Source organism: Callorhinus ursinus, unplaced genomic scaffold (genome assembly GCF_003265705.2).
Source record: "Callorhinus ursinus isolate GAN/ISIS: 27379988/994484 unplaced genomic scaffold, GSC_fseal_2.0 scaffold2, whole genome shotgun sequence".
Lineage (NCBI taxonomy): Eukaryota > Metazoa > Chordata > Mammalia > Carnivora > Otariidae > Callorhinus > Callorhinus ursinus.
In genome coordinates this window covers 68,844,667-68,860,812 of record NW_027397064.1, presented here as the reverse complement: position 1 = coordinate 68,860,812, position 16,146 = coordinate 68,844,667, and the positions used below count along the sequence as shown (strand labels likewise).

Genomic DNA, 16,146 nt, shown 5'->3' with positions numbered 1-16,146 from the left:
GACTCACCTTTGCCATTTGAGCTTGAACCCCACTAGCCTTCAGGGCAGACACAGCTTTCTGGGCTGCTGCAGGACTGTCGAAGTCAACAAAACCATAACCTGAAATGCAAAACATACTTACTTATTAAGCCATTATTTTGTGATAATGAAAAGAGCAAAAGATTGACTCTGGTTCCTGATGCAGGGGCAGCACAAACGAAAACCCTGACGTCCTGACACGCGTCTGGTATTACCAGCTGCAGTGCAGCCTCCTTCTCAGGCTGTCTGCCCCTGTTGTCTCTCATGAGCTAGACAGATTTCCCTTCAAAGTAAAAAAAAAAAAAAAAAAACCAAAACAAAACCTAAAAGCCCCAGTTTTCCCTTTTTCTCAGGTGTCTTGCTTACTGAAGAAAATAACATCCTAGTTAACCAACCAAAGTTAAAAAAAAAAAAAAAAAAGGAAAAAAATCAACTTCAGAAAAATAGCACTTTTAATGATTTGGTGAGAAAGATGGAGCAATCATATAAAACTTAACAAATAACAGAAAAAAATTTATGTTTATTCCACTGACTAAAATTCATTTTTCAAATAATTAAGTATAACCATGAAATACCCCAAACATAAAATAATTGCAATTTCAGTACCCGATTAAAAATATGATTACTTATTTACTTAAAATACACATGATCCTCCTTCAAATAAAGAAAGGAGTAAAATGCCTCCAGATATCCAAAAGAGCTCCTTCAGCAGTTCATGCCCTAACAGCTAAAAACAAAATACAAACAAACAATCTCCTAAAAGAGGCTCTGGTTCAAAGCTTATTTATTCATAGCTTCATAAACATTTTTAACAAGCTGGTCAGCTAATCCCTGGCCATACTAAGTCAAAAGCAGGAAACCAGGAGAAAAAAGGTGTCAGGGTAAGGGTAGGCTGCTACAAAATGAGCATATGGATGGTACCTAGCAGCAAAAACTAGCAACAAGCAATAAAAGAGGAAAGCTATACAAAGAAGGGGACTTAAGCAGCCTAAGAGCATAGGCCATCACTGATTTTTTGCTGTGATCACTCTTAAGTTACTGAGAAAAGGTTAAATCATATTTAACACACTGTTTAACAGATCAGCGTACCAGGCAAAAATACCAACGGAGATTTTATTGGAACTCAAGCCCTACTGCTCTAAAATAAACTTTAAATGAAGAGGAATATTTTGAAAAACAAAAGCACTGTTTGGAGGCTGCACAGAGGGGCCAGTCCTATCACTGATTTCTAGATATTGTAAAGATAGAGTACTTTTGACGGGAAAGTACTAGTGTCCAAACAGACAAACATACCTATCAACAAGGCCAAACACAGAGCTTGGCAAGGGGTCAAAGGTTGGTTTGCAGTATTAGTACCAAAAATACTGTCTGGTAACAAAACAGGTTGTAATGAAACAGAGTAAACTATCAATCATAGAAGCAGATGTTTCAGCAGAGATGCGTTAAAGCTGAAATAAGCAGCAGCTTCCTTCTATTACTTGGAATTGGACTGAAATAAAGTCTAATTTGATTTTGACAGTGGAGAAACAGCCAGGTTGGAAAGAAAAAGAGAAGCTGGCTCAGGTAAAAGCAGAGAATGCTGCTCAACAGCCGCATCAGGAATTAGAGTCAACACAGTGTGAGTGTTTTTAGAAACCTGTACATTAATGCTAATATGCAACCCTCTGTGGGGACACACACACACACACACACACACTCTCACTCTCGTACATACTTTATCATCATATACAACTTCAGCGGGCCATAAATGAATACCCAACTACGATGAAATGATGTCACTCCCACTGATGGATATTTGAGAGTGGTTGCCCCCTCCCACACACAATTTTGCTGTTGTCAATAAATTACAAAAAACAGAAGATCTCAATCTTGATGTAATTGTGGTTGAACCTGTTACCAGTCAAGTACTATTTGTATTATTTTATCTGTTATTTTTTTATTAGAAAAAAATCTATAATGGTTGCATTTTAGTTGTTTACATCCTTTTCTGGCCTTTTCTAACCACATAGCCATTTCAATAAATATTTGCTGGAAACAAATATAATGGGTAGGCATGCAACCATGTGCTCTTTTGTTTTCTTTATTACATTACTTTTCAAGTAAATATAAGAGTATATAAAACTGAGTTACAGGTTCTATGGGTTTCATTACATAAATGGGTATAAAGATATTTTTGAAGGTAGGATTCACAAAGTAATACAGCACCCTTTCACTGGATCCCCAGAAGGACTCTCCTCAGGTCTCAGGACCAGGAATAGTTATGGTACTCCTGCTGGTTGGATTTTCCTCCACATTGTAGTGACTAAACCATGGGAATAGCTATGTTTTTTTTTTTATTTTTGCTTTGGCCATTAGGAAACTCAGGCCATTTTTGTAGTAACCTGAGAATTCCTGCTCTTACCCCTATCTTCCCATTAGTCAGCTTTATCCTCACCCATTTTAACTTCGTGTGTGTGTGTGTGTGTGTGGCATTTGAGTGCATGTGTTCTAGTCTTGTATGTAACCCTGTAAGCATTAATAAATGAATCAATCCGTGTCACAGCTGATGCTTTGTAAGCTTTTTTTGGTCCCCAATCGCCATATATACCAGTGTTGGAAAGTGTTTAAATACCTTTAGTTGGCTAAAACCTGACAAAAATTGATATGCAGAAGAGCAACTGACTCATAAATTTTCAAACTTAATAACTAAGGGACATGTTACTCAGAGCAATGTTTCTTTCAGTGTAATTTTCTTTCTTGGAGAGAGGCTCCAAAATATGCTTTGTGACAAAAAAATATTCTGTGACCTCTAAGGTCTCTAATTTTCAGGTATAAAATTCTTTGATATAGTCGACCTCAAAAAATTAGTATATAACATGTGAACTTTCCATTTATGTGAATATTCTATAATCTTTTATGTATTATCTATCTATACATATCCATCAATTCATCCATTCACCTATGTACCTCCTCAAGTTTTCAATGGCTAACATGTTGTCTTTGTTATGAGGTTCATTGTGTTGTTTCTTCTCATTTGTCCTAAAATTACCTTTTTTCAGGAGCTCTCTCATTCTGCTTCCAGGATTTTATAAACCCATTTTGCTCCCTTGGTCCCCTCACTCACTCACCCACCCACCCACTGTAGATGCTCACATCTGTCTATTCCTGAGAGCCTGTGTGAGACCAAGAGCCCTAAAAGGTTCTTAGCATTGCCCTCACATAAGGCAGTATCTCCTGAGACTCACTTTAAGAGAAGGTCTCCAGGAGATGTGCTGTATGGACAATTAGCTCTGAATTATTCCTTCCGTTATTTTGAAAGCCCCACAAATCTCTCCACTTATCTTTGAACACTTTCCAACCGTGAAGGATTTATTATGATATGTCCAATTTTGCATGAGTATATTTTACGTAGACCTTTTCTATATCGTGTTGAGCATTTTGTGGAATTTTGGTTCTAGGGAACAGGCTCTCATTGGAGAAGAGTGTACGACAGGTAGGGATTTTCAGTGCAGGGGCGTGGGGAAGAACTCAGCTAGGGAGTCCTTTGAGTCCTCTCCCTCACTTAACTGGGGCAGCTTTGCTAATTTTTAACACACTGATCTGCCCTGTAGGATTCTTTTCTGTTGGGGGCGGGGTGGGAGGACAGATAGGGTAAAGCCATTAAACCACTTGTCTACAGTGATTTCTCTCTCAGTTTGAAACAAGTGTTTGAGATCAGCTTCCTGTTTTATTCCGGCAAGAGTCCATTTTTCTTTATAAAACTGAAAGATTTTTTTTTCCTGTGTCCCTGCTTTCCCAAATCATTTACAAATATGTGAAATAACACTAACTTTGGCAACTAAATATAAACATTTCAGTCTACAGTTTGACTCTAGTTTAATTCATTTAAAACATTTACTGAGTACCTCTCTACATAAAGTACTGCTTTATTCACTGTCCCAAGGCAAAACTGTCTTCATGTGCCATGTTGCTTAAACAGGGGCTTAGATATTGGCCACAATTGTCCCTTTAAACTTAGGAGCTTTGAAGAAGACACAAATACAATGAACCACTTCAAGTCTAGATTAAAGGAAATGGCTGGCTTCTAAGGCCAGGCCCTACCATACGGTTCATTTACATTCTTTGCCTCTCTCAGACGGTGCTAAACCAAAGCCAAAGCCCCTACTTGAAAAACTGGGGGTCTAATTAATGAGGAGATTTGCCTTCTCTGCCTATTCCTGTCAACCTTATTTCAATTCATGGGGTCAATAGTTAGACTCAAAGTCAGCTGACTCCATTCTTCCCCTTTCCTAGAGATCACATGCCCATTGTTAAGACGCTGGATCATTAAAAGTCAGACCCACGAAGCATCAGCGCTGCCTACTGTAGACGCCTCCTCTTCCAGCTCATGGAGCTGGATGAGCTCATCCTAATTACATGGAAAACTGTAGGTCAGTGCATCAAATTAATGCAGCAGCATATTTCAAAGGGGCGTATGACCTCCCCTCCCTATCACAATTTGGTCAGTGAAAATGGTTCTCTCCGCCCCACTGCCAACATTGTCAACAGGCATTCAGCACAGAACAATCGGGAGTATTGAAACATGTAATTAAGTACTGCTTAAAACTACTCTATTCTAATTAATAGAGCCAATTTGCACAATATGTAATCTTTTCAGTTCTTTAGTACAGTCCAGTGGTCTTCAGCAAGCAGCTCTAATCTCCTCAGGCTCAGGAAAGAAAAGCTGTTTTCTAACTCTACTTCCCTTTTAAAGTAGGGGCTAAATGCCAACCAGTACCCTGCACGTTAGCTCCACTGGCGTCAGATCTGCGATTCTGGCAAGTGCTAGCGGCTGTGGGGTTTCCAGCCAAAACTCGACCAGGGACAAATGGAAAGGAATATGCTGACATTGTGCAAGACAGGAACCAGGGGACACAGATGACTTGGTTTTTAGTAAAATGGAGGTAGCAGTTTTGGAACCAAAGATCAGGTTTACAATTCCATCGTTTTCCTAAAGCTAGGATGTAGTAAATTTTCATCCAAGGGAATATACCTTTGCATTTGTTTGTTGTCTTATCCAAAATTGCCTTTGTGGAGACGATTTTCCCATATCTAAAAGATAAAAAGAAAAAAACAGGAGAAGTTAAAATCAAGGAACCCTTAGTAACATCTAAGTCCAGAGAACACACATACTTTTCAAGCATCTGCAAACTTTAAAGTACAAAATGTCCTATACTTAGGGGACAGAAAATGAGAATTCTAAACTCAAAACTAAACTAAAAAAAAAGGGGACTGGGTAGGCCTCCTATTTGAATCTTTGGATTACAGTCTGATGTTGACCTTTGAGGAATCAGGTACTTACCTGACAATCTTGGGACCAAGAAAAGGGGGGGAGGGGAGATGAGCTCCATGAAAAGTTACTTCTAGCAACACTATGTGAATATAAAGCCAAATGCAAGGCTATAAAATTTACCTAACACTTTGATAACTATTTATATTTATATAAATCTATAAAAATATATACCTAATATAATATTAACACCTCTTTCAACTCAGTAATACTAGCTACACGTATATATGTGAAATGACATGAACAATCAAGAATATAAAATATGAACCAGGGATTAAGCATACATTCTATGAGGGTCTGTATAAATGTGTTCGAATTCCTTAAGGTACAATAGATGTTGGGGAAGAAGGAAAAAAATCCAGAATATTAAGCTTTAGTGGGCTGCTACTGAAAATGAAGCAGTGGTATAGCTTAAATCCATGTCGTAATCCTCCACCCTTCCATCGTGACCACACCACAGGTAAAGCACTGCTGTCCGCATTTGTCTTCAAACTAAGGAAAAAGAAGCCTTTGAAAAATAATTCTTAAAAATTATGGGGACTTTGAGAAATGCACATAACTTTCTTAATGGATCCGCAACCTGCATCCTCATTTATACATGGTCAATTCCCCAACTTTACTTTCCTGTGTATTACTTTCAAAATTTCACGTTTTCTCTAATAATACTTTCTCATGATGGATCTTGAGGACTAAAAAGTCTCAAAAGCTTAGGAAATGAAGCATCTGTGTAGCATTTTAAAGCACTTTTGAATACTGCAGTTCTCTAGTTTATGCACTGAACAAGCTGAAATATATTTATCCAGAAGAAACAAATGGCTTGAACCACTTCTTTTTCCCGGTTAATTTTTACTCTGTGTAATCATGTAATCAAATGATTACTAACCAGGCATGAAAGTAAAGATAATTTAAGGTTCAAATGACAATTACATCCAAGAGGCATAATGCTGCACAAACACCTTCAATTCCCTGTAGAGATTCTGAGTATTTTCAACATTAACACAGGTCACTATGCTTACCAAAAAAAGGGCAATAATTTTTTAAAAATCTGAAAACCAGAGAAAATAAGTGATTTAAAGACCACCTTTTTAGCAACCATTTCTCTACTAGGTTATTTACATGCTGGATTATTTATCAGCACTTTCTCCTTTGCAAAAGTTTTGGCTGGAAATGCTTTTAGTCTGCATTCCAGTCTCATACCTTTCCAAAAGTACGGAAGAAAGTTAGTATGACCTCAATTTAGGATAAGGGGATTGAGAGTCACAGAGATTAAGAGACTTTGCTTGAGGTCACAGAGTTCAGAGTATTTTGTAAACCAAACAGAAGAAAGGAAATTTAGGGAAGGTCAGGGGCTGGCCTTCTATCCTTCTGGTCTGGCTCACGCACTAACGATGGGAGAGAAAGGGAGATGTGGGAAGGAGGAAGAAAGTCTCCTAGTAGTACTGGCATTCAACCCGTGCCATGCTCTCTTTGGGTTTGTGTTCTCTTTGGTCTCTTTGCTACTATGACATTACTCCTCACCTCCACATCTATGTACCCCACACCTCTTCGGCTCTGACCCTGCTCCCCAGATCTCATCCTATCTTTCTGGGCACTCTTTCCATGCTTCTTCGCCCATTCAGCCTCCTATTCTCTCTCCTTAACCAAGTACTCTCATCTCAACCCTTCCTTTTCCTAGGAAATCCATCCAATGCCACGGTGTTATTTAAAGCATCTTCTCTGTTGGTGCCTGTTTCTCCTTCCTGAGTCGGTTTTTTTTTTTTTTTAAAGATGTTATTTACTTATTTGAGAAAGAGTACACGAACGAGCAGGGGGAGGGAGAGGGGGAAGCAGGCTCCCTGCAGGGCTTGAACCCAGGACCCTGGGATCATAACCTGAACCAAGGGCAGATGCTTAACCGACTGAGCCACCCAGCCACCCAAAACAACTGAGGTTTTTTTTTTGTTATCCCCCCCAAACTTTAGTTTTTGTCTCTCTTTCAACTTAAGTATCTTAGCATGTTAAGATACTTAAATATCTCATTCAATGTCACCTCCTGCCCACTATTTTCTAAATCCCATCCCCAAAGAACCCCAAACACATCTTCACTGTCTTTTTTCATTCAGTAGCACTGTCCCTCTTCTGATCTCCCAGCAGGCTCGAGGTTCTCGAGACACCATTGACTCAGCCATCCTGAGTCCAGGCAGTCAGGAACTCTTCTGAGTTGTCTCTGAGACGTTTCTAATATTCACCCTTTCCCTTTACTATGTCTAGACCCAAGCAAAAAATACATAATAGTTCTTGCCTTGCCTCCAGCTTCTGGTGCTTCCAACCTTGTCTGCTGCTTTAATTTACCTTAAACATCACTTTAAATATGTGTCTCTCATCCCATCATTATCCCATTCTACCCATGTGTGAACTTGAAGAACCTGTTCAAACATTATCTCTTCCATGAAACCATCCCTAATCTCCTCATCCAAATCCATGGTGATTTTATAAGAAACCAAAAAAGGGATTACATTTACTCAGTTCCTACTTATGTTCTAGGCTCTGTGCCAGGGACTCTGTAGGCATGATCTTATTTAATCAACTTTGCAACAATCTTATGAGGTAGGTGCTATTATTCCCATTTTTGCAAATGGGAAAATGAAAGCTCATATACACTTTAAGCCTAAAGTCTCTCCTAAAACCCCAAAGCTTAAACAAATTCTGTTTAAATTCTCACTGCAATTTATTCATGAAATAATCTTGAGAAACAATGTTTCCTTTATACACGGAGGGTATGAAAGGAAAGGAACCAAGTGGGAGACCTCTTCTTATCAAGGTATGGGAGTAGACTTACTTTTCAAGCCAAAGTAAAGCTTTTGTTTGTGTTAAACACAAGAAATAAACATGTGGTTCATGGCTGAAAGAGGGATGGGGGGGTGGGAGAAGAGAGATTTCTGAAATTTAACAGTTTTACTTTCTATTGCGGTTTTCACCATGATGTGTGGGTTAAGCCAGAGAGACCGTGACTTCTCAGAAAGGTACTGTCTATGGAGCTTATTCCATACAGGCCTCCCTGGCCGCCAGTGGCTCAGGAGGCTGCTTGTATGGAGTTACCTGAGGGGTACTGAAGGGTTTAGCTCTCATAAACTATCTTCTTTCTTGGGCTGTCCACTCAGTGACACCTCCCACAGGGCCAGAGGTTTCTCATTAAGATGACTGAACTGGAAGATGTCACACTTTCAGTCCCTCAGGCCCTGGCTAGGGTAGCTTCTCCGTGGGTGATGCAGTCACCATGTGTGGGAATGGAGTACAGAACAAGTAGTTCTGATCACGTGAGAAGGCATCTAGAACATGGGCACGAGCCGTCTATCAAATGGCGCCTCAAGGAACAGGAAAAGGCACAGCGGGCTTCAGAGCAGGCACCTTTCCCGCTACTAGTTCTCTTTGCAGTAAGATTTAATAATGTGGGGCAAGGGGTGCGGGGGATTACAGATGATTCACATTTAGTCGGATTCTACTGTTGGTCAACAGTGCCTACAAGAGTAACAGACATCTGAGTAAAAATTCATAAAGCAACCAGATATACACCAGCCCTCGTTCCAATATTCAGCTTAGTTTGTTTTAAAAAATCATTAAGTAACAGGTACATGTTTGGGAGAAACAGGCCTCTTCACTGAATAGGCCTCTTGAATTCACACTCTGACAATACCAAAGAGAAGAGAGCAAGCCACAGAATTTTATGGGAAAAAATCTGAATAGGAAGATTCTTTGGGTTTTCACCAGCTTCAAAGTAACAAGGCTGACTGTAGCCCTGGCTACCCAGAATATAATATTCTTTGCTAAAGGCAGATAATCCACTTCAGAGGAAGCAGAAGGATAAAGAGTAATTAAGAGATGTGACTACAGAATCATTAGAATTTCAAAGGGAGAGAGAGGATAACAAGTCAAGTCTCCCACCATTTAAACCTATTGGCCAAAATGAACCTGGCTGATAAAACCTTCTGCTTAGAATCTACCAAAATTTCTTCTGTTTATATCACAGCTTTAGTCCTTTCTCCCCCATTTCCATTTAGATTTCTTTCATCTGCTGAAATATAAAATCAAAGTAAATTTTAATCTGTCCTTAGTAAATAAAATTTAATTTTCTTCTCTGGCCCCTTCACGTAGTCCCTCCTAAACTCTACCTTTTTATTAATTTACCTTAATTACAAAAAGAAATGCACAATTGTAATTAGAAGACACAGAAAAGTTGAAATATTTTTTTTTTAAAGATTCTTATTTATTTATTTGAGAGAGAGTGAGAGAAAGAAAGAGTATGAGTAGGGAGGCGCAGAGGCAGAGGGAGAAGCAGGCTCCCGGCAGAGCAGGGAGCCCAACAGGCGGCTCCATCCCAGGACCCTGGGATCATGACCTGAGCCGAGGCAGACGCTTTACCGACTGAGCCACCCAGGCGCCCCAAAGTAAGTTGAAATATTAAAATCACCAGAAGTCCCAGATATGAATGTTAAAACACACTGGTGCCTATCCTTAGATTCTGTCCAATGTGCATGTACACATGGAACACACGTGTGTGCGACCTGTGTACATGTATACACACACACACACACACACACTCCTGTACTAGGGAACCTGCAGCTTTGGAACATTCCCAGTTACAAGCCCAGGCTCTGGAAAGGGAAGTCCAATCCATCCACCACCAACAGATGGCGACAATGGTTGGTAAGTTATTTTAACATTGGTCATTCTAGTTATAAATTCATTTAAGGCACCATGGGGTAATTTGCAGTGTTGCTGTTAGTTTTGAAAGATTTTATGAACATTATTAAACCTGAAAAAGCAATGAGTGTGTGGAAAACAAAAATAAGAAAAAGTATATAGTTTTATTATTATAGTAAACAAAAAAAGAGATTTTCTGTTTGACAAAGGGCGGGATATTGCTCATGCGTATAGGATGACTGGTTTTGTTTGTTTTAATAGCTGAGCTGCCTGTGAAGGACAACTAGGGACTCGTGCATCCTTTGAGAGTCTGTGCCTGGGCAGAGGACAATCACCAGCAAGAAGGAGGGACAGGCAACTGAAATGACTTCTGAGTATATGGCTATCGGTTCAGCATCAACACTGGACAATATGACCAAGAGAGTTAATGCAGGAGAATAAGAAAAGGAATAGCTTACATCTCTACAACTCTTACTTTATGCCAGGCACTACTTTAAGTGACTTAAGTCAATTATTTTCATCTTAACCACCACCTTCGGAGTAGGTAAGGTATTATTCCCACTCTGTAGATATGAAACTGGGGAGCGGAGTTTGGGACCTAGTCAAGTTGCACAGACAGGAAGTGGCAAAAATGGGAGGCAGGAAGTTTGATTTGGACAACCACGCTGACAGCTGCAGAAACTGGTCAACAACCACAGACTGTTCCATAGGTTCAAAGCAATTCCGATCTTGAATCTGCACAGCTCCAAATGAGTGAGGGGATGAGGGTAGACTCCAACTGCAAAGGTTTCCAGGACAGAGGCTGAGAACATTCAGAAGGGAGTTCCCAAACTTTCTGGGTAGAGACAACACGGGTCTATTTGGAATAAGGTGCCCAACAGAGCATATATATATATATATATATATATTGGTGGGGAGGAGGCACAACTGGCTTTAAAGCTTTTAAAAGGAGCAACTCATGTAATGACTGGGTGGGAATGGATTTGGAGACTCTAAGCCAAAATGCCTCTTGTTATTTTGGACTTGTTGGGGGAAAAGAAAAAAAACTGTGCACACAAACGCACCCACACAGAGATGATACAAAGGTGTATGGCCTTTTCCACCTTGCTCTTCTCGCTGCTTTATTTTTTCAGTGGCCTCCCAGGAAAAGAGGATTTCCCAAAATTTGCTTTAGCTCTCCCAACAATGGGATGAACAGGGGAAGGAAAAGTACTGAATTACACTCATTTTGCTAATAAAAAAAGCAGGAATCAATTGTCCACGTTATTCTCAGTCCTCACTACCCTGAATAATTCACCTGGGTTGGTCTGCTTTATTTACTTGGTATAGAAAGCGGTCAGCATTTGAAGATGAGACACAAGACATGTGACATTTTAAAATTAGGCAATTAATACCAAACAAATTTTGTCAGACTTTACCTGGTTAGCACTGAAGATTTTAAATGTTTCTGTAAGACTCTTCTAAGATATACAAATATTAAAGGTATAGAAAGTTATTCCGCTTTGCATTTCAGCTGTTTTGGCTTAACTCTCAGCATCCGTTAGCAGTCCGTCCCTCCCACTTGTGCGGTACAGCTGGGGGTGCCCTTGTGAATACGCGATTTCTGATACATGTGACAGAACAGAAAGCTTCATCTAATGCAGCTGAAACCAGAGCCAGGGTTTGAAGGAGGTAAAATGCTTGGCAGGAAAAGCTGCTATAGCCCTAAAGGTTAGGAACAAACCTGGTGCCGAAGGTGAATGGGGCACAGGAAAGACAAGGACAGTCGAGCAAGAGACCAGACCAAGAAATCAATCCACAAATATTTACAGCACATCTCTGGCATGCCCTTCACCATACAAGGCCTACAAAAAATACACATGATGTCATTCTTGTTATCAAAGGAGGGGGGAGGGAGATAATCTTTGGAGGGATGTAAGGAATTTAATATTAAAAAATAAGAAACTGAGGTCTTATCTGATGAATGCTAAATAAAGGAGGCATAAACACAGGATGAAGGTTAAGTTCACCAGGAAAGACTTCGGGGAAAGCAGAAATTCAGGTGGGCTACAAAGGACAAGAAACAGAAGAACCTGTCTAATTAGAAACCTGTGTTGGCGAAGTAAAGGAAGCTAAGTTTGAAAAGGTCCGATAAGGCCTTAAGTTCCAGGAAAAGGAGTCAAGGAACGGAATGTGGCTGGAGGTTTTGTAACTGCACAGTAATATGATGAAAGCAAAAGTGTAGTAAGATTAATGAAAATCTTATGGCTAGGATGAGCAGAGAGCGAGGTGCTCCATTTTATTTTACTGTATTTATTCATTTATTTGTTTCGCTCTTGGTACTCAAGCAGTAACAGTCAAGTTCCAAAAATTAAAATGGAGGGGTGAGGACGGCCAGGGGATGGCTGGAAAGGTTCTAAACGACAGAGGACTTCTTTGAACTAGCCTTAAATGCTTAACCTGACATCTGAGAAAAAGAATCCATGGTGTCAGTGCTATGGAAAGCCAATGGCTTACCTCTGTGAATGCAGAAGATGGAGAAAAGGAGCCACACCAGCTCCCTTTTTTGAACTGTCCTGGAAAGGACAAGGAGTTTCAGCCCCAGTCCCAGACCAAGGGCCTGAGGGTGACAGGTGATTTAGCAGGAGCTCAAACCATCCCCGAGGAGTCTATCCCTCCACTGGACTGGTGCTCCCACAGCATGTGAGCTGATGGAGAATAAATTAGAGAAGCTTTGGGACAAAGTATCACATCTTTCAAGAGAAAAGAGATGCATCTACATATCTGATTTTTCACAATGCTGGAATTTTAAGATAAACACACTCCTTCAGACTACACATAAAATTGGTAATTCACACCCAGATTTTGAGATTTGTATCCTCTTCTGACTAAATTTAGAGTCATGCCTGCTAATCTGCCTTTTCAACATTCCTGGGTGGCATAACTAATCTATTATAATTGCTACAAAAGTACCAATTGATGCTATTTATTGCATATATGGCTTGAACTAAATAACTGAGAATGAATACATTAAAACTACCTCATTAGAAATGGCTAAAATGCATTTTTGCCATATTCAATGAAAACATTATACCTCTCTTCTAAATAAAAAGCACACTACAAAGCATTTGATTTATTACACAGATTTGCTATTATAGCTTAGTATCAAGTCTATTATGATCTGCAATCAAGGTAGGGTAGCTTTACACTATTTTATGGTCTTTTAAGAATACATAGCACACAAAGAGTCATTTACGTTACCTTATGACAATATCTTTGCCACAAGTCACTGTACCACAGCACTTAGGGATGCAGTCACAGATGGCCAGACCCAAATGAGTGCTCCCAAGTAGTAATATGTCAGAGGAAAATAATACTCGCTGAAAATGGAACCCAGAATTTGGCAAGTAAAATGTAGATTATCTGTCATAAAAAAGAATCCCTAAAAGTCTCCAACTCCAACTAGATTAATGTCTAACTTTTAAAACACAGGCACCTTGATTACACCAAGTGGTCTTTATTTCTGAATTGAATTTATGAACTGACAAGGAGAGAGCATTTTAAAGTTTTCTTCCTCTCCCACCAAAACCTGTAATATATTTGCTTTGCTTTGACAACTCACCTTCATGTTTACATAGCGCTTCACTTTACTGTATCATAAGGAAGACAATGTTATACTAGAAAGAAGACAGACTTGCAGCCAGAGAGGCCTATGCTCAAGTGCTCCTTTGGCCAATGACGAGCTTTGCGACTCTGGTGTAGTTGTCTGGCCTCAGTATCTCCCCTCATACCGTGGCATGATAGCATCTACGCTCACAGGACCACCGGTAAGGGGCTGGAATGGTGTTCGACACATAACAGATACACAATAATTAATATCTGTTACCCTTTTTCTCCCAACCCCCTCCAAATAATGGCACTTCTAATTCTTACCATTTGAGAGCACTAAGCGAGACTACCTCCTTACCGTAATTTCGACATGGTCCTAAGGTTGCAAAGTATTGAGAAAATGTAGACCTACCATTTTTATGGTTACTTTTCAGCCTGGTTATTTGTATGATGTAACCACTCAATATATATTGGCTGAATAAATGAAATATAAACATGTAACAAGAATTTTTTTCCCCTCGAAGTGTTTGGTGTGGGGAATGGAGGAAGGTTGGCAGTAGTAGGGAGAAGGGAAATACGGCATTTTGCCTTGAAAAATGAACATGGCCTTGTATTTTATCCCAATTTAGCTTATAAAAACACCAAGGAGGGAACTGAGGCAATTTAACAGTTTAACATGGAAGTAAAAATTAGTACCAGAAAGAAAACTGTAAAATGTGGGGGGGGGGACCCAAAAACCTAATAGAATTTCTGTTCCTAGACTGTTTTTCATGTGTCTCTAAATTTGTTGCTCTTTTAGAAAAAAATAATCAAAACTAGAAATCTTTAAGACATACACACACACACACACACACACACACACACACACTGTACCAAAGAACTATGTCAGAGTCTATAGAAACTGAGTACATTAAACACCAACACTGAAAACCATTAACGACCGCTTCATTCAAAACAAGGACAGCGTGACAGAGAGTAAAAGTAAACATGCTCTCTGAAGCAAAACAGAGTTATCTGAAACTATTAAAACAGAGGGTGCAAATTATCTAGAAATTTCTTTTGATTCTGACACAAGCTAAAAAGGCAAGAGTCAAATTAGCTATTTCCTAGAATGAACACCAGTGCTGGCTCTGATTCAAAACACGGCACCAGTCTATTGATTTCCAAATGCAATCAGTCCATCCTTTTCTAAAGTAATAAATCCTGACTGCCCCATGACCTTGAAAAGCCAGTCTGAAGAACAGACTGAAAAGGAAAATGATATCTCTTTTACTCATTTTAGCTCTAAGAAATCTGGGGATACAATGTAAAAGTGCATCACTAGTTAAAAAAAAAAAATACACTTGGACCGTATAAGTAAGAGAACACTAACAAACCCTGCCAGCACAGTTGATGTTTCTAAACTTAGATATTTCATTCAAGGGTCACTTGTGACCACAGTCACGGCTCTAAGAGTGGATCTGATGGAAAAGGCACAATGGTTTCTCCCACACTGGTTTTCCTACTCGTTTGCCTCTGAACAAGACTGTCCTTAGACTCTGCAGATGAAGATAAGCAATCATTCCAGGGACAGAGCAGTATGGCTCTGAAAGTTTATAACCTTAAAATTTAAGAAAATCAGAGAGGAATCCTCGGTCTGTGAAAGAATGGAAGTGAAGAGAACTTCAGTATCAGTTTCACAAAATTACCACATCCCAAATAAAGGTAATATACCTCACTCTCAAGACCGCTGGAATTCACTGTATTTTCCAGAAGATGTTCTTTCTTCATTCTCCTTTGTAAGTAAGGGGGCTGTAAATGAAGACTGGGACTGTTTACATGACTTAGTAAGATTTTTCCAGTCTTGGTTGCTTTGAGAAATCTTGCTCAATGGAGAGGTGCTAATGGAAAGGGAAAATTTTACTCAGATTCTCTAAAAGAACAAAAAACTAGACTCAAGAAATGCTAATGCTGATCTGAAGCAAAATTCCAGAGTGGATTAGTAAATAGAAGTTTAGAGAGACTTGTGAAAAGAACAAGTACCAGAGTAAAGTCCTTAAGAGTAAGTCATGCACATTCAAGCTTTGTTCTTTCTCTTTTGGGGGGGTACTAAGGAAGACAGGGCTACTTGGGAATGGAACAAAGTATGTTTTGATTTGAGCTAAATAAAAACCATTATTTGCTCATGGACTAGATGAGGACATCTGGGAAGAGAAATTCAGTTTGGATGAGTGGGTAACTGGTTAAACAAGTGTCTGAGCTGACGTCTGTTGGTCAGTGATCACAGCATGGAGGGAAGGCTCTACAGTTGTGCCACAAAGCTCTGTTCTTGGCAGCCCTTTTTCAGTAGACAACTGCATACATCAGGTGACTGATGGCACACATATTACACATATACATGTTCCAAAGCTGGAGTTGGGGGGGGGAGCGGGGTGATGGTGAATGAAAGATGTCAAAATTAATACTATGAAATCGTTTCAATAGGCTAGAATGAATTCTTGGCCAAAGCCAACACTGTAATATTTAACAGGGAAAAATAAGTCATATAAAAATTCCAAGGGGGGGGGATAAAT

The 16,146-nt window shown here is 39.6% G+C and overlaps 1 protein-coding gene across 9 annotated transcripts in view; it reads right to left on the bottom strand.

Annotated features, from left to right (window-relative positions):
- Positions 1 to 16,146, bottom strand: part of RBMS1 (RNA binding motif single stranded interacting protein 1) — a 207,271-nt gene that overhangs the window by 38,816 nt on the left and 152,309 nt on the right. For all 9 annotated transcript variants that reach the window (XM_073883449.1, XM_073883474.1, XM_025854062.2 and 6 more), the window contains exons 3-4: positions 5,030 to 5,088; positions 8 to 99 (exon numbers count right to left, since the gene is read on the bottom strand). In XM_073883449.1, coding sequence (XP_073739550.1) covers positions 8 to 99; positions 5,030 to 5,088 — 151 coding nt within the window. The remainder of the gene's footprint in view (positions 1 to 7; positions 100 to 5,029; positions 5,089 to 16,146) is intronic.